General features: G+C 43.0%; 1 protein-coding gene across 7 annotated transcripts in view; it reads left to right on the top strand.

Annotated features, from left to right (window-relative positions):
- The window catches only part of LOC143215710 (uncharacterized), a 137,141-nt gene extending 118,088 nt beyond the window's left edge, over positions 1 to 19,053 (top strand). For 6 of the 7 annotated variants that reach the window (XM_076438075.1, XM_076438080.1, XM_076438078.1 and 3 more), the window contains 5 exons: positions 4,657 to 4,938; positions 6,955 to 7,041; positions 7,149 to 7,197; positions 7,678 to 7,936; positions 10,189 to 19,053. In XM_076438075.1, the coding sequence (XP_076294190.1) occupies positions 4,657 to 4,938; positions 6,955 to 7,041; positions 7,149 to 7,197; positions 7,678 to 7,936; positions 10,189 to 10,765 (1,254 nt within the window). In that variant the 3' untranslated portion in view covers positions 10,766 to 19,053. The remainder of the gene's footprint in view (positions 1 to 4,656; positions 4,939 to 6,954; positions 7,042 to 7,148; positions 7,198 to 7,677; positions 7,937 to 10,188) is intronic. The other variant, XM_076438081.1, reaches the window with a different exon arrangement.
- Positions 19,054 to 19,102: the final 49 nt, after the last annotated feature.

Here is a 19,102-nt window from a genome sequence, read left to right as displayed (position 1 = left end):
CCTCAATTTATTAATAATTGACGACCCCAAAGGACTTCAAAGCCTCTCCCCGGTTAATCCCCGCGAAAATCCCGAGGACGCAATTTGTTTTACGTGCCGCGCGGTCAATCGTTCCTTTCTTCGACGTTGTCTGCGGCGGGGGTGAGAGGCCACTTTGTCCAGGGGCTGATCCCCGCTCTGAAAATCGAAACGTTTGATCGATGCCCTGGCCCTTTAATTAACGACCGAAGACGGATATCTACGTGCCCGCCTCCAAACCCCGACCGGAAAGACTCGTGCTTCAGCGTGAAAAGCATTTGTCGACTCGAGGACTACCTACAGCTCGCCCCCTTTCGTGTGGCATGCAAATTAACCAGGAAGCAGATGCTGTACACCTCGTGGCATTTTTCGAGTGTGGTAGAACTTCGTTTACACGATCGCTTCGCGGTACCAAGCCGTTCGGATAATAGAGGCTCGCTAACTAGTACACCGTGGTGATATGAGTAGGCGAAAGTAATGTAACAAGACTATTTCAGATTATAATCGGTACTTTAATCTACTGAGCCTGCAATTTGCAATTTTTTACGACGATTTTTAAGAAGAGGGAATCAAATAAAATATCGTTTTCAGTGGTGGTAGCCTTTGTAGATTCGAAATACATCAAAATTTGAATAGATCGAATATATTCTGGCATTTCTTGAAAATTTTCAGAAGCCTTAAATGAATAAAGATCCGCAGTCTACTGATATGTATTAAATAATTTCTTATTAAAGCACCTTTATAGTTTCAATAATTGCAGAATAAAACATCTAGAATCGGTCATTTGACCGGTCTTGGTGGGTTTAGTGTTAACGACTATTTCATTTCCAGTTTAACTAAATGACCGATTGCGGATCTTTTACTTTACAATTATATCTCATGATTAAAACGAACATCCTCCTCTTCGGTTCTTACGATAAATATAAACCTTGTTCCGAGACGTGATGAAGGACAAAAAAGTCGGTGCAAGGGGTTAATAAAGAGATCTAATAAACCCGTCGATGTCGGACCAAATCGACCCGGCATTCGCGAAGAGCGCGTCGCAGCGGCAACATCCGCCGCCGCCGCCGCGAGAACTCGTTAAAGAAATATCTAGCTCGTACAGGTGTGCGCCTAGCCTTAGCCTAGCACCGGAAAGGCAAGAAACGGGGCAGCTGGCACCGTAATGGTCCGCATCGCTCATTCTTCCGTCGTAAAGAAAAAAAAAGATAAATTACGCCCGGCCAATGAGCACCGGTTAATTAACTAATAACGACCGGCGTACAATCGGTAGTACCCGTTCCGGGATACGCAAAAACGAGCCGAGCCGTGCAACCAGCGCGGGGAAAAAGCGACCACGAAAAGTTCGGTACACGACGGTGTGTCTCGCTCGCGGATCCTCGCGTGTTCTTTATGCAGATCTGCTTGCCATGTACGTGGGAATGCAACGCTTCGATGCTTTTTCTAATCGGTGCCTATCACTCGCGGAAAACTGCGAGTGGCTCGCGTGTTTGCTGGTCACACAGGTTCGTTAAATATTAATCCCGAGGCTCGTAAAAAGATCGACCGGTCTCGCGAAATTTCCGAAACTTCGAACGACTCTTCGAATGACTTTCTACTCTGCAGCATGGAAAAGTTAATCTTCCTTATTACGGGTCCGGTGAACCTCGGCTGGTTCACTGTTTCTCCGAAGTCGGGGATCTATTACAAAATCCTTAGCCATCAGCTGGGGATTTGCAAAAATTAACCCTTGTGCAGCCAACCGGGCAGACTGCGGATTTTATGCATTTATGACAAAAATGTGCACGTACAATTTGAAACAGTGGAGGTATTAAAAAGATTGAAGGCCATCAGTGTATTAGTTTCACCTTAATAAGATAATTAAAAGAAGAATGAATTTGTTATTTGGCTCCTGTGTCTTGAATTCGATGCAAACATTTCTTATTTCGCATAAAGATCCGCAGTCTATAACCGGGCACCCGTTTACTACGTTTCTTTCAACGATTTGTGAATATTCCTCTGAAAATATAAGTTCCTCTGCAGTCTTAAAATAAGAATTTGTGCAAACATGTTAAATACAAAAGGAATAATCTACACATTTCGGTGGGCTACATTGTCGCCAGTCTATGATGTTTTAAACCAATCATTTTTATCATGAATGCGTAAAATCCGCGGTCTGATTGTAACTGGTAACTGTTCTAGTATCCGAATAGCCATGTTCCCCTGTTCAATTCGAATAATCGAGGTTGCGAATACCGATTCCTCTGCGCCACGGTTTTGCCAGCAGCATAACACCGATCATCGCAATATACATAGCGACATTTCCGAACAAAAAAGGTAGTGAGCGTCGTCGCGACAACGTTCTCTCCGCGATCTCTCGCGAGCCATCTCGAATTCGAATCGGTTCGACCGGCGGCAGCGAATCGGCGCAGAAGAAGAAGAAGAACGACCGTGTCCCGTTCTTCCGGATTTCTATTCGTGATCGAGCAGCGATCGCGAGCTTTCTCCGGCCACGTTTCGCCCCGCGAAAAATCCGGCTTCGGGTGAAAATCCGCGATCTCGCTTCCGGAGCTTTGCTCGATCGGGATTCGCGAGCAGGCACGGGCCATCGACGACGCGGTTTTTCCTTTGCGAAACGAAAGCGGCCGCTGGTTTCTGAAACAGCGTTGAGGTTCTATCGCGCCGTGGACGCTGACCCACATAAGCATTTTTCCGATTCCGGCCCGTGGCCGATAGAAAGCCAGCCAACCCGCGCCGCCACGCGGCTCCGGCTGTAGAAAGTTCCCATATAATTTCGCATTCTCTCGGTCGCGCCGGCATTATTGCGGTGAAAATTGGTAAATAATAATTGGACCTATTCTAGCGGACGGCTATGGCCCCTGCCCCGACTCGATATATCGGCTTTTACCTTGTTATTCGGCGGACGCGATCGTAGCCCGTGGAACCTGGCCGCGATCGAGCCGAGTATGCTACGATTGAACGAATTATGGCTCGGCTACGAATCCGATGGGGATCTGAGTGTTCGCATAATGGAATCATGGTCTCGACCGTTCCAGAAATTCGTCTATCAAACGATGCACAAGTTGGAAAGCGGAGATAGAATTTAGTGTCACATCTTTCGAATTTTTAAAAAATTCCACGTTTTTAAAACGGACTAAAAAGTATAAAATATAAATTTTTAAAAAACGGACTAAAAGGTATAAAATAATTTTTTCGAGCCCCATAGAGATTCCTAACCTCGTACAGATAGTCCTGAAAATTTGTGATTGTGAATTTTGAATAGCTATGAAAATACTTGTAAGATTTGAAACGGAAAACGTGGGGTGGGGATCGTTGAACACGACACGTAAGTACTGCACAGCGTCGCGTGGGGACGTGTTACGGTTAAATTTAATAGTTTATATCTCCTAAACGCATAGACTTTTAAAACTTTTTTTTTTTAATATTGCATTGTCATCCAGTTCTGAGCTATGTTTAAAATTTCAAGTCTCTAGCTCACCGGGAAGTTAGTTTAAAATCAATTGCAAAATTTGTACCGAACAAACAAACAGACAGACAGACGAGAGAGCGAGCTAATAAAAACGTGGTAATTTTGTTGCCAATAAATTTACTTGGGAGGACAGGTCCTTCACTTATTTCAAACAACTTTGTGTACTAATTATATTAACCTTTGCACTCGAATGTCGACTCTGAGGCGTCAGTCAAAATTGCCATATCATTATTCGCAACAGTTTTGAAATTATTTAATTCCTCTGTACTCTAGAAATTGCTAAAAATTCAAATGTCGTACGAGAGAACAGGTTCAATTTCATACGAATAGCGTAAAAGAGATTATATGGAATAGAAATCTTCTAGGTTGAAAGATACGTCTTGATTTCGGAATTAAAATTGCTTCGAGTCCAAAGGGTTAAATGTAGCTCTCGAACTTTGTTGTAATTTGTATTTGTTTTGAACTAAAAAGTTGGACAAATAAAAAACGCGTGCAAAGGGTTAGAATTCACTTCTTCCCGTGTGTCAATAGACGATGAGAGCCAAAACAGTAGAGAGATGAAAAGAATTCCAGTAGCTAGAGTGACGACGGGAAGTTTTGATTTCGCACGGAGACCGGCAAGTCCAGTAATTAGATTTACCTGAGCGTCTCCGAAGGACGTGGGAACCGGTGCCAGGATCCGTGGAGAGCACGGTTGTCCGTATATTATTCCATTTATGCTCGAGCTGTGCCGCGGGTGTATGTATCGAAAGTGGCCGGTTAAATGTATTACCCGCTTGCCGGGTAACTCTTGCCAGAGGCGGTCGGTCGGGCCAATGTCGGGCTAAAAAGAAGGAACTGGGTACTTACCTTGATTAGTCGGTGGATGGGAGCGTGGTGCTCGTGTATATATGTGGAACGTGCTGCCGGTCACGAAAGCTCGGGATCGTTTCTGCCAGAGCTTCTCTTTCGATGTTTTTTTTTTCTTCGAGAATCTCGGTTCTTCTGCTCGGTTCTTTCCGGTTCCACGGCGAATCGATCATTCGAGGGGTTTCTTGTTTAGCGGAGCGTTGGCAAAGCCGCCCGGAGGCATAGAGCGACGACGTTGGTAGTTTCGAAGAGAGACGACGCGCGTTTCAAGGTTTTTCCTCGACGCCTCGGATCAAAGATGTCTGCGATTTCCTTTTCAGACGAGATTGTCGTCCCTGCTGAAAACCGCGGAGGACCTGCACATCAAGGGCCTCGCCGAGGTGAGCTGGCGCAGCGACTCCACACAGAACGACCTGAGCAACAGCGGACACAGTCCCGGAGCTGCGACGCCCGGCGTCGAGACGGTCCTCAGGGAAGGCGACGCCGATGAACTGCCACCTCCAAAGCAGAAACGCAGGGGGCGTCCGCCTCTGGACGATCCACCCTCGGTCCACGACGTATTCACACCCAAAATCACCTGTATCACCGGAAATGTACGTCAAGTAGGGGTTGCACTTTCTACATTACAGTTACCTAGCCACAAGGGGTTACCCTGGGTTGGTTTTTATCAACGATTGGACCGACAGTAACTTTCGTCGACACTATGTTTTCATCTACACGGTCAAATCGTCGACAAATGTCTTCATCGACACGGTTTGGCCGACACTAACACGGTCGAATCGTCAATGAAAACAGTGTCGGTCAAATGAGTTGTCGACCAACCCAGGGTAATCCGCCATAAGAATCCGCCATAAGATCCTCCTCATTAAACTATCATAAATTCATTCGAGGATCGCAATAGAAAACAGCAGAATCGAAATAGAAAAGAAACATCTTTTTTATCAACATTGCTGTTACACGTACAAAATAACATACGTACAGAGAAGTTGTTTTTTTTCAAGTTTACTTTATTTCAATAAAAACTATTTCATTTTTATTTCGACGAAACTTGGCAATGTTTTTCAACAATCAAATTTATTTTTGACCTGTCCGAAGTTTTATTATTTTTTCACGTTGCAAATAGTCGTTCGCAACATATGCGGTACCACTGCTACCGAACATAGCTGAAATACGCCTGATTTCACATAACATACCAGGAAATAGGTCGACAGATAAATAATTGTAGAAATCACACTGCATTTCGATTAATTCTAGTGTTGCAGAGTTTACACTCCAAATTCACCCTTCTGCAAGTGAATCTCACCTTTCTGTAAATCAATTTCACCTTTTTACAAATCAATTTCACCCTTCTGCAAATTAATTTCACCCTCTTGCAAATCAAATTCAACATTTTACAAATAAAGTATTCTTAAATAAGTTTTTGTAAATAAAATCAGATCAAATGTAAATTAATCGTTAAGAAATTGCAAAGATTTGCATCAACTACTTGTTTCAAAGTAATTACCAATTCATTAACTTTGTAATATGCGAAATCTGTGTAATAGATATGCATATTCATTGTAGCCATTTTCTGATTAATAAATTTTAGATATGAAAGTACATATTTATTGAAGCGTATCGAGTAATATATGATTAATAAAAAATGACATAAATATATGATTATATATAATCAGTATATAATAAATAAAATATATAATTTAATCGAAATAAATAAATAATTACTTTTAAATATTCTTAATGGGTGAAATTGATTTGCAAAAGGGTGAAATTCATTTACAGAAAGACGAAATTGACTCGCAAAAGGGTGAATTTGGAGTAGTGTTGTATAAAGTTCGAGTCTTCGAAGCTCTAGAACTCAGTCTTAAAGAGTTCTTCTATAGAAACTTAGTCTTTAAGACTGAGCTCTGGAGCTTCGAAGACTCGAGCTTTATACAACACTAATTTGGAGTGTAAAACCTATAAATTGTTATATATAAATTATAAAAACCAACAATTTCAAAGTTTTTGGTCGTGTCGCAAACTACTTGTCGACGGGCCGCGTGTTCGACATGCCTTCATTCTCTTGTTAATATTTTCGCGAGTTTCATGCAAGTGTACTATTTTAACACGCCAATTATCTCTTTTAATGTGACGTCCACAATCTGGCAGTTCAGATCTGCAGTTGTACCGTTAAAAAATCGTATACAATTATTCTAGGTCGGAAGGAATGTTTAATGTTATCAAACCTAGCAAGCACAAAACATATAAAATTTTTAAAAACACGCCTTATAGAAGAGCCAAATTTGAATGTTTCCTACGGAAGCATTATCATTTCAATAATTGTGAAATAGAAAACCGGTCAGAGCACGATAGATTTAGTGTTAACCTCGATTTTCTTCAAAAAACATTATTCCTCCTTTTCGATTTACTTTTACACGGGGAATCGCCCCCAGTTGTCCAATTTCCGCTCTGTACGAAGTAGAAAATTTTAAAATTGTCCCCGTAGCATCAAGACTTTCGAGAATGATCGCGAATATGTTCGAACAAAAAATCGAGGAGCAAAGCACAGACGCCCCCGGATACTTGGTCCGCGGAGAGTGTGGATTTTCTAACGGTGTCCGATCTGTTTGATTTCCTAGGAGGAAATGATGAGCGAGGGAGGCGACCACGAGAGCTGGGACGACGAGATGATGATGAACGAGAATAACGAAATGCCACTGCCGGTGGTAAGCGAGCGACACATATCCTTTAGCATGAAATTACTGAATATATCGACGTGGAAAAGGGCCGACTATTAACACGCACCGTGTCTCTCTTGTCTTTTATTTTACAGCTATCGTACATGTCCAAGGACGACAGCGCATCCGATCAGGAAAAGAAAGGTACGCGGTTCGGCCGATATTAACTAGACACCTCTCGCTGGGAGGCGGGCTCGTTAGTTTTCGGCTAACGAGCGTTCGAGCGAGGGGAAAAAAGCGACAAGAGAATTGCCGGTCTCTCTTCGCACACGCTGCAAATACACACGAAACACACACACACGTACACACATACGAACACACAGGCACCCAAAGGTGGTCTTCAGCCGTATGGATCAAACATTTTCTTTTTAGATTTTTTCGGTCTTGCACCTTCATAGACTCGGTGAGAAAATCATGTGCGCAAAATTTCGAAGTAAATTCATCATTTAATTTATCAAAGTATATCGTTGTTCGTTTTGTCAATAAAAGACTGTGATGAATAAAATAGAAGATTGCGTGTTAGTTTGAATACATTTAAATTTGATTCGAGACAGACACAGGGATACGTACGGGGTGTGAGAGCGTGTTAGGCGCGAGAGCTAACGTCGTTTGATTTTGCCGCAGCACCCAACACACCCTCGAATTCCAACGCCACGAACCCATCGATTCCCGAGCAATTCCGAGACGTCGTGAAGATGAACGATTACCTGACGACGGGACGCCGCCAGGAGTTCTGGGAGGAGCCGTTCACGCGACGCGTTATGGACGCCATTAAGAGCAAAGAACTGGAAATGAAGACTGCCGCCGAGCTACTCGGCGTCTCCTACGGAACCCTCTACGGCAGATATCGCGACAGTTATGGTTGCCTTAAACATCCGTATAGGTAAATGGACGAACACTTGACGATCTTCACCTACACCACCCTGTCTCCCCTTACTCGCCATCGTTTTTCTCTTTGCGGGCCCCTCTCGATGTCACGCCTCCACTCTTTCGCGACCTTTACGAGCGGATAGCCGCGCAGAATAGAAGACGTCAACCCGCGAACGCCGCACTATGGGCCAAAACGACCTATCTGTGTCAAAATCAAAGAACTTTCGATAGAAATGAGATAGAGCGATGAAATTTTTTAAAATGAAAGCTGAAACTTTGCTGAATATGCATTAATTATGGAGATTGTGGTACGAACGTTTTTTAACCTTGAGGGAATTGGTTAAACTTGCACAATTTCAAGAAAATTGTGGTTTTTCCAATACCACGCGCGGAAAAAATTCTTTTTTAACATGTGACACATCATTTCTCGTAGATTTTTTCACGCTGATTTTAAGTAAACGTTCAAATACTTCATTGTGATTATGATTAATGTGTTTTATATATGCGAATACAATACTCCTTGAAACTGCTGGGTTAACAAATCATTTCAACGAAAAACTGATTTCATAAGTTGTGTTCACAAAAATCGAATTCTTGTATAATCCTGAGGTTGTAGACAAATTTTGAAACCAAATTTGAAATCGGCGTGAAGAAATCTACGGGAAATTATATATATAGCAAAAATTAAAAAAATTTTTTCCGCCCGTGGTAACGGAGAAACCACATTTTCTTGAAATTGTGAAAGTTTAACGAATTTTCTCAAGGTAAAAAACCGTTCGTACCGTAATCTCCCTATTTTTCCCATATTCTGCAAAGTTTCAGCTTTAATTTTTAAAAAATTTCATCGCTCTACCTCATTTCTATCGAAAGTTATTTCTTTTTGAATCGAGTTAGGTCACTTTTCCCACTGTGCGCCGTCTCGTATGTTCCGCTGCGACGAGTTCTCGTTTATCGGAACAATTATACGTGTACAGTAGATCGGAAATTTAAACTGTGAAATTACCTAATATCAGAAGGGAGTGTACCAATTTCTCGATAATGCAAAGATGGGGTTTTTCGGTAGTCATAAAGATCGATCTAGAACAGGCCTGGCTAACCCAAATGGTTTCACGGGCCACTTTGATGAATGTAGGTAAACATGGTTATCAAAAATGACAAATACAAAATGAATAAAACTTTATTGTTATACTACAATTCAATATAATTAACTCTCGAGTCTTAATTAACGAGAGATATTTGTTTATCCTTTCTTTCACGTAATTTTTGTAAATCTATATTTATGTTCGACTTGGAATATCTTTTGTTAGCTGGTTTTTTAAATTGGTTAATGAAGCATATGATGAACTCTTTGTAACTTTCATTTTCGAAGAAATGTTTCACAAACATATATGGACCCAAAATCACTTAGAACTCGTTGTGCAAAATATCTTAGGTTGGAATATCTCTCTCGGATGTAATATGTAATATAAGTATTGTAGAAATTAATTTTTGATGAAGACGCAAAGATTTGTTTCATTTCTTTGTTGCACTGTAACTCAATTATATCAAAGATATCACATATAGAACTGGAGTTCGTAGTCGCATTTGCGCATTATAAAAATGACACTTCATTTACTTAATATCTTTTGTATACATACAACGAGAAACAAAAGTTTCAATAGAAATATAAAATCGCCCGGCGGGCCGCGTGTTGGCCAGGCTTTATCTAAAACGCTGTCCCCCTCAAAAGTCCTACTTTTAATGATAAGCTGAACGAAATTTGCATTATTGGGCAGCATGTAGCTGTCGTACCTAGGTGAATGCAAATTTCGTATAGCTTACGATTCCAGCGTTCAATTTCGATAAAACTTAACGGTGTATAAAGTGGTGTAACATGTTAAAAGTCTAGTTGAAGTTCGGAGTAGAGATAAAATGGCGTGTTAGCTATTATGGAGGTCTAGAAGGTTAACGAGGCATAATGTGGACGAGAGAAATTTGCAAGTGTATCTTCAATAGTGGAAAATAACAATACTGATTTTTTAAATAGCATTGTTAGACATGGTACACCGCATTTCAACAGAATTCGAACTCTACAGGACTTGAGAGTAAACAAAGTCTGAACTACATTTTCCGATACATATTAACATATCATTATAAATTATATTGTGCAATCATTTTAATATTTCCTGGCTAGATTTGATACATCTGGATAATCATAAAATATGAAATAGCCTACTGTGCAGTCGTTTAGAGATCAGTTGAGCCAATGGGTGCGTTTGTTCACAGAGTAAGGGACTTCTGGTCCGAGCCGGGCCCGGCGGAAGTTCTGGCCAAGCTGCGGAGAAAGGAGATCACGTTGTTTCGCGCGGCGGAGGTGCTGAACGTGACCGTCCACACGCTGGCCACCTATCTGTCGACGCTTCAAGGTCCGGACAGGATCTCGTTGGCCGGGGACCTAAGCGTGGCGTCGGGTGCGTTCGACGGGAACAACGAGACCCCGGAGAACAACGACTCGGTGAACGACATACTGCAGAAGATCAACGCGAACGCGGCGACAACAGCGACACCGACCACGTCGACCACGATCAAACGAGAAGGCGGCGGCTACATCGAGGTGCCGACGGCGGTCTCGAAGGCGGCGACCTCGGTCCTCGAGAACAACCCGGACATCACGATCGTGAAAACGGAGAACATGCCACGGAAACGGGAGTACGCGAAGGTGCCGAGCACGGAGAACAACAACGCGAAGCTGATGAGCGGCGGTGCGGTCAGCGAGCTGACGCAACAGCAACAACAGCCGCCGCAGCAACAGCAGAAGATCACCGACCCGCTGTCGTTAAACAACGACAACAACAAACCCTAACTATTCAGGCCTTATCTGCAACCGGCGAATCCCCGTGCACCGAGCGCTAGCTACAACAGGTTCGAGCTGTGCCCGCGCAGATTCTCGTCGAACGTGTTTACTCGCTATCTCACGGATTTTCATTTGAAGTAGAACAAAGACGACGAAGAGGATTAATGGTAGAGAAGGTGGAGTGTGAGAGTAGGAGACGAAGGAGAAGCAAAAGGGAAAGATATGGAGGAGGGAAGAAGAACCGCGAGGAAAACCGTTTCGCGTCTCGCCTTGCGTCCGACAGCATTGTGTTCGACGCTGCCTTTTCTTACCCTCCTCCCGTTCGTCGACGATCCGCCAGCGGAGAGAGAGAGTAGCTTCTAGACAATCTCGCGTGTACGAACGTTGTCGTCGTCGTCGTCGTCGTCGTCTTTAGCCACCGTTTAGGCAGGAGTTGCACCCGGGAGAAGTGGGGAGGAGGCCGGTGTTCAAAGACCGGGGGGGTCCGGCGCCAGGCGCCGATCTTGCCGAGCAAACGAAAGTTTCTCGAGCTCACCACGCCCGGTGGTGCCTTTCGGGTGGTGCCTTTCAGCCCGGCCCGTCTCCACGCAGGAGGATGCAACCCCGGCCGTTTATCGAGCGATAATAATATATTTTCCGAGGTCGAGAGAAACAGAGGAGAGACGTGCGCGCACGCGAGCAGACGGAGCGCTCCGGAGAGAGAGAGAGTAACGCTGCGAGGAAAACGAAAGAGAACACAGAGATCCCGCTCTCCGGACCGCCTCGGAATCGCTTGTTGGGTTCGCTTGTTCAAGATCGAACGGAACAACGGTCGTCGGTAGCCGATAGAACACGGGGATGGAGCGTGCGTGTCGATCGCGAGTTCCCTTTCCTGGTCGGTCACTCTCTCATGATCTACAATACATCTCCTTCGTCGAGGATCACTCCGGCCAGGAGGAACGACGCGAGCGAGACTCGCGCGAGAAACGAGAAGAACGGGGAGAGACGCGAACAAAATGAAACGAAACGAAACGTGTAATAAGCGTTCAATCGAAGTTCCTTTTGAATAACGATGCGCGTGGGGTGTGTATCGCGAACAAACAAACAAAACAAAAAAAAAGAAGTATGCCTAGACTATTTTCTGCCGCATGTGTCTGTATGGTAGCACGTAAAGAGCGACAATATTATTCACCCTCCACCAACCCGCCCCCAAACACCCAACCCCCAACACCCCTACGTCCCCCTGTGTAGAAGAGTAGCGACGACTAAAAAAACTACCGTGTAGACGGCACCTCGGAACGAGCGGAGCGTTTCTCGTCGCCGCGATCTCGAAAGCGGAACAACCCGCGGCTTTTTCTTTTTTTACTTTTCCGGAACAACAGAAGACAGCTTTCCTTTCGTCTCCCGCGCTTCTACTCTCTTTTCCATGATTTTCTCTCGTTCCATTTCTCTCTCTCTCTCTCTCTCTAGCTTTCTGTCTCTTCTTCATCCTCCGCTTCTTCTTCTTCTTCTTCTTGTTCCTCCTCTGTTCTTTTTTATATATGTATATTGTAGAGAGTTTTTAAGCGGCTTTTATTTAAGCGACGATTGCCGGATCGATGTGTCGTGGGCGACTGCCACGTCCCGGGTGTGGAAAGAGAGAGGAGGTGCACGCGCGTATCAAACGTCCATTGTAAATATCGGTGCAATAGCGAGACCTAAAATTAATCTTGTAATGTTGCCGAGTCGTGCGGAGCCTGCGGTGTCGTGGTCGAGCACCGTTTCAACCCTTTCGCTGCCGGCGTTTATGCGAGAACCGGCTCGGGCCGTGCTGGTTTCTTCATTTGAGGCGTAAACGTCGAATCGGTCCTCGCAACTTTCGCGTGTCCTAGCTGGCAGCTAGAGGCTTCAAGGACGAGGAGGAAATCTGGGGTGAGAGACGATTTCGGAGAATTAGAATCAGACAATGAGATTCTTTGGCCCGAGATTTCTCGAAGAAAATTCTGAGACACAGTTTGTGACGATTCGATCATGATCGATGAGAAAAACTAGACGGGGTAACTTAGGCCTCGACCCCCGCCTCCGCGCGATCAGCAAGCGTTTCGTCGTCCTCGCGGCTCCCGGCGTGGCTGGACCGCGAATTTGCAACTCTGCGAACCGCGAATTAGCAAACGGAGAACGCGTGCAGAACGGGGAGAGAAGAATTGCGAGAGAGAATTATATATCGGAAGAGGGCAAACCGTACGTTGCCCGCGCGCGCGCGAGACACACAGCTCGAGGAACAGGGAGAGAAAAGAAGAGGGTGGGTGGCCGAGGAGAGAGACACGGGATTCGAGAACGAGAACGGTGGGAAGCTAACACACACGCTATTGTAAGAACTAATAGTATAGTAGAGAGGTATTCTCGATATATGATATTTTTCGACGATAACAAAGACTTTAGTTGCGTTCTTTCGGAGAGAGGACTCGCCGCGACGAGTGAAGGAGAAGGAGAACCAGGAGGAGGTGGAGGAGGAAGAGGACTACTTGTAAAGTAATCTCCGAGGGGAGGAGAGGAGAGATATTCCGTGTGTAATTAATCTGTGAGAGCGAACGATGGGAACGCGTGGTGCGGGGGAGGGGGAGGGGGAGGGGAAACAAAGGGATGGGGGTCGGGAAGGCGGAAAACAGAGTGTGTTTGTTGGATTATTAAAACCGTGGATGTGTGAGACGAAGAGAGACGGAAACGAAAGAGGAAGGAGATCGACGAGGAAAAAAAAAGAGCAAATCGCAAGCGATTATACTGTGGAGGTGTATACTATATATATTACAGAAAAAAAGCGTAGGTTTATTATAGGAACGGGTGGAGTGCATGGAGAACGCGAGAACATTATGCATATATTTATATATATATTATACATTACGGAATATATTATATATATAGATATATATATCCCTTTTCTCTAGAGAAAAATTCTAAAAATCGACTGACTACTAATTGATAAAGATGTTTAAATGATAGATCGCTCCGCGAGCCAAGGAGGGAGTTAGCGCGACGAGGAACAGAGTAGTATTTTCCCGGGAACGCGAGAAAAATTGTTTTACAATTTCTTTTTTTCCGTTTTTATTTTATACCATTAGACCCCATTTCTGTTTTTTTTCTTTCACTCTCTTTCTCTCTCACTCTGTTTGTCTGTCTCTCACTCTCTCACTCTCTCTTTCTCTGTGTCTATTTGTCTCTCTCTCTCTCTCTCTCTCTCACCCTCTGTATTTCTCTTTGTCTCTGTCTCTCTTTTCTGTTTTCCTATTTTTTTATTTTTAGCGATCGCATCATTTATTTTTCGTAGCTCGACTGAAGTATATATACAATGTGTGTACACGTAGAACAAATCGAGAGCTTTTTGATTACTTTACGAGTGCTCGGGACACGATCGTTTTACCGCGCGTCTATATAAGCGTCACTTTTTTTACACGACAGGACCATTTTTTTCTCCTGCACCGATTCGGTAATTTTAATTCGCGGAACCGTTGGAACACCGTCGAGGGATAGATCTGTTCATTCTAATTATCGCTCATTTAACTTAAAAGAACCGTCGTCCGTGTTTCATTGCGTCTCTCGTATCGCGAACGCTTGTACATTTATAAGTGACCAGTAGTTTCTTTCTCTCTCTCGTTCATTCGCATCATTATTATTATTATTATTATTATTATTAATTATTATTATTATTATTATTAATATTATTGATTAATTATTTTCACTCCTTTTTTATGTAAAATAAGACTAAGACATACCAAATGAGAAATGTAAGGACAAGTTTTTGTTAGGTTATAGTACTATATCGCATATCAAGAACGCAAGAAATACATGCGCTGAAAGCACTCTGTATTGCCTATGCAAAACGTCCCGGTGAAACGAAAGCTCGATTAATCGGGACGCCACAAGACCACTTTTACTCTAGCAAGAGTATACGACTAGAAGTATTAATATTTAATATTAATAATCAACGCGGATTGTCCAGAATGGATGGTCATGTTTTTGAGGATCAACGTCGAGCCACCGAACAAAAGATAGATAAAACGAAAAAACGAAAAAAACCACCCCTTTGACAAAAAGAAAAAAGAAAGCGAACGAAGCTGCGTGTGCCAGTCGCCGAAAAAACAAAACAAAGAAAACGAACTAAGTAAAACAGAACGATGTGATTCGAAAGAATTCGAGGATTTTTTGATTTTTTCCGTCGGTTCGAATCCTTTTGTCGTTTCGTACGTTATACTTTTTGCGTGCCGCACGAATACATGCATGTAGATCGGGCCCCCCATTGATCCTTGGAAAAATTTCCTATCTTCTTGCCGTCCATACGGACACCAAGTGAACGACCGGTTAGTCTTTTTCCTTTTCATTTTTAAGATGCCCGTTAGTTCTTTTTTATCCGGGGACAACGCGACGATCATTTCCGTTTTTTAATGTACTGTACGCATGTCGCGCTCGTCGTCGACTCTCTCAGTGCTGGTGCGTCCGTACTTTGTAAGATAAGAAAATTGCGAAAGATCGAGACACTGCGAGGAAACGATCCATCGATCGACCGTGCCACTCTCTCGTCAACTACATTTGTCAGAGCACCGAGACAGTCGACGGTCAAACCTTCTTCGATGGGTCCCATCTCAATCAACGATTCAATAAATCTCTCACCCGACACTGTTCTCACCGAACTATTGTCTTCATCGACTTGAAATTTGATCGACAACTGGCTCTAGCTATAAACAGCTCTGACCACATTTGAAAACCTTGTCACATTCGAACATAGATCCATCAAATACTTCAGCGAATAAATTCGATACAAAACATAACTTTCACATTTCACTTCACACCGTTTCTTTAGAAGGTAAAGTATTCGAAATAAAAACCGTCATACTCGTGTCTCTAATTGGCGTCGTTATTTCCACGCATCATAGACATACATAGAGTTAGGATTAAACCTTTGCGTCCCGACTATACCCATTTTCCTTAAGATCACGCGTACCAGACAATTAAATACAATAATTAAATCAACTTACTTGAGAATAATCGTTTACTCGCCATTCATCCGCAGATGGTTGCAAGGTGCGAAACCGATGAGACTGATGGTACACCATTGCTGATGAATGTTCTGTAGCCTGATAAATCTCGCGAAGCTGTTATCAATGGAAATTGTGTCGGTTGGATCTAGAATAGATGAGATTTCTTGTCAGTAGAAATAGTGTCGATGCAATATCTACGTCGATGATTGAAATGGGACTCCTCTTCGATCGATCAGACTCGACCGAGAGAGAGAGAGAGAAAACGCCGTTCGCGACGCTTTCTTTGCTCCTTTTTAACCGAAGACAAAGAGACGAGAAAGAAAGAGAGAAAATGGAGAAAACAAGGAAAAAACGAGAAAACGATTAAAAGTCCAAAAAAAAAAAAAGAAGTATAAGCACGTGTATAACGATGAGATCGCGTGTGTGCGTGCGCGCGGGACAAGCTTTCCCGCGCGGCACCGGTACAAAACTCAAAGACTGATGGCCATTCATTTGGGAGGTTCTTGTAATAATCGTAATCTCAGCGCCGCGCGATCCTGCGGCCGAGGCGGGATCGACCGGAAGTACATCGACAATTGTACGAGAAGACAGGACAAGACTATTATTGTAGCCTATTCGGCGACACGATGCCCCCGGACCGCCGTTGCGCATCGTACCATGAGACTAAATGATAAAAAAAAAATCGATATCATAATTATGTGTCGTTTGATATAAACGAAATAATGAATTATTAGTATGTATCATCGTTTTATACACAACCTAATTATATCTACGTACACTATGTACATTCCTAGTATACACTGTTTCACCACACGAACATACACACACCGAACACCCATACAATTCGCAAATATATACACATACACACACACATATACACATACGAACTCAAAAGGAGAGAGACAAGCATATGTAAACACAAAGGATAACAAAAAGGAAACAGAAAACACGTTGCATTACACGCGCTCGTTACGAACGAATCAAGCAAAAGAATAAAAACTCGCATTGACCTATTATTGTATACGTGTACGCGCGTGTGCACGGACACCGTCGAGGTTCTTGCGCGCGCGCGTAGCGACGCATATGCCAACACGTATGATTATATTTATAATAAAAACGAAAAAAAAAAACTATATAAAGCTATTCCAAAACGGACCACCGCGACATCGACATATACGAAGATCATAATTAAATTAAAAATAGGCGAGAGATAGAGAAAAAAAGAATGCGGGATTTGATGGAACAATGGAACCCGGGGAGAGAGAGAGAGAGAGACGGAACGAACGTGTCGTCTCGATCGGACACGCACGAGAAACAAGCGAGAGCAGACGAGAGGAATGAAAGGAAGCTAAAACGGGAATACCGAAATAGTATAATATAATAAAATACAATATATAGAATCGGGAAGATGATGAAATATAATGATGATCATATGATATACGCGGTCGTGGGAACGCGGAGAAACGGAGAAACAGCAAACGAGAGAAAAAGAAAAACAAACAGATATTAAAAAGAAAAAACGTGAAGAGCGAAGGTTTCATTTGTTGTTGTTGATTGTTGTTGTTGGAGGGTAGCAGCCGCGCAGCTGAGCAGCGCCGTCGTCAGTGTCTCATGTATAACAAAACGCAATCGAGTCCTCTGTCAATTTTTCCAATCTGTACACGGGAAACGACCCTCTGTGTGTGTGTGTATACGTATACAAGAATAAAAGAAGAAGAAGATGATGATGATGATGATGATGAAGTTTGCCGGGCGTAGACCGATCATCCACGATGTGCGAGGAACCACGGCGCTTCCGAAGATGATGCCGATGGAGGAGGATGAAGACGAGTGGGGAACACGTGTGGAGAATGACGAAAAAGACATTGTAATAAATGAACAAAAAACCAAAAAAATACGCGCATGTATAGCAAAAAAAAAAAAACGAGGTTGTTACACTTGAGCACAATAGAGAGAGAACAAAGTATATGGAGTATAGTTTTACACGAAGGCTTTATCGCCCGTTTAGTTTTATACCTGAGACACGAAGAAAAGGCTGAAACGGTTAGACGATATAAAACGCGAAAAACAAAAAAAGATGAAACAATTCGAACCACCCCACCACCACCACCGCCACCAATACCATCACCACCGCCACTACCATCACCAACCACCACTTACCGACCACTGTACTACCCCCTCACCCTATTCCTTTTCATTTCTATCCGCGCGTTCTCGTCCTTTCTCTCTCTTGCTTTCTCTGCTGTTACGATTTCTCGTTCGAAACGGACCCTAATTTTTCAACAAATTCCACTGGTTCGCGAGATCCGATTTCCCGTCCCCGCGGCCCATCGTTCTCAAAGGCTTCTCAACCGCGAGTTTGATTTCGCCGAACGGTATCAACTGTAATTTCGAGAAATCGTCGGGGAACGCGACGACAATCGACTGATCGGCGAACGACGTGTCGCGTTCTCGTCGCGGAACAATTGTTTCTCATTAGCCAAAGCTTAGTATTTGCGTTTATTATCTAGTTCTTCCTTTCCTTCGCGTCCCCTTCTATCTATTTCTCTCTCTCTCTCTCTCGCTCTCTTCTCTTCGCTTTCTCTTTTCTTCTTCACTTCGACCCTCGATCCCTTCGACCATATCCCATTCCTCAACCAGCGACCATGATTTTTCTGTTTCATTCTGTCCATCCTCCTCCCCCCCTGACACTCATACTACACATGGACACAGGACATATATGTTTGACATATTATTATACTTACAATTATTTTAATTATAATTTCCCAGAAGTATATATTATCTTTAATAATCGTGGTAATTTTTAGACTAGAAGAACAATATATTAGCGGATAGAGAATAAAAGTATACATACAAGAAAAAATGAAGCGAACATACATATATATATAAATATATATATATATATATAAATATATAAGCATATATTATATATATATATTGACGGAATATTCGAGATCGTAATTAGAGATTGTCGGTCGAGTGCATACAATGCTGAAAGACGATAACGGTATTTACGCGTAAGAGCGATTAAAGGGGAATAATGGAACAAAAAAAAAAAGGAAATAAGTAAAGATAACGAACGAAAGAAGGAAACACACAAATAAAGAAACAAATAAACGATTCGAGCAGACGGGATTAAAGCGGACTTGGCCAGCGTCGTCAAGCTGCTCGCAGAGAATAATTCAATGATTGAACAAAAAGAAAAAAAGGAGATCAGTAAATGTAAATGTTTGTAAACAAATTATGAAACATTATTTGTTCAGTGCCTACATATTTACACAGTAACAATAAAGATGAAGATTAGTGAATACTCTTTTCTTATCTGGCTTTCATTCGCACCCCCTCCAACCCTTCC

Source organism: Lasioglossum baleicum, chromosome 14 (assembly GCF_051020765.1).
Source record: "Lasioglossum baleicum chromosome 14, iyLasBale1, whole genome shotgun sequence".
Classification (NCBI taxonomy): domain Eukaryota; kingdom Metazoa; phylum Arthropoda; class Insecta; order Hymenoptera; family Halictidae; genus Lasioglossum; species Lasioglossum baleicum.
The sequence above is the reverse complement of the archived record's forward strand: the minus strand, read 5'-3'. Positions and strand labels throughout refer to the sequence as shown.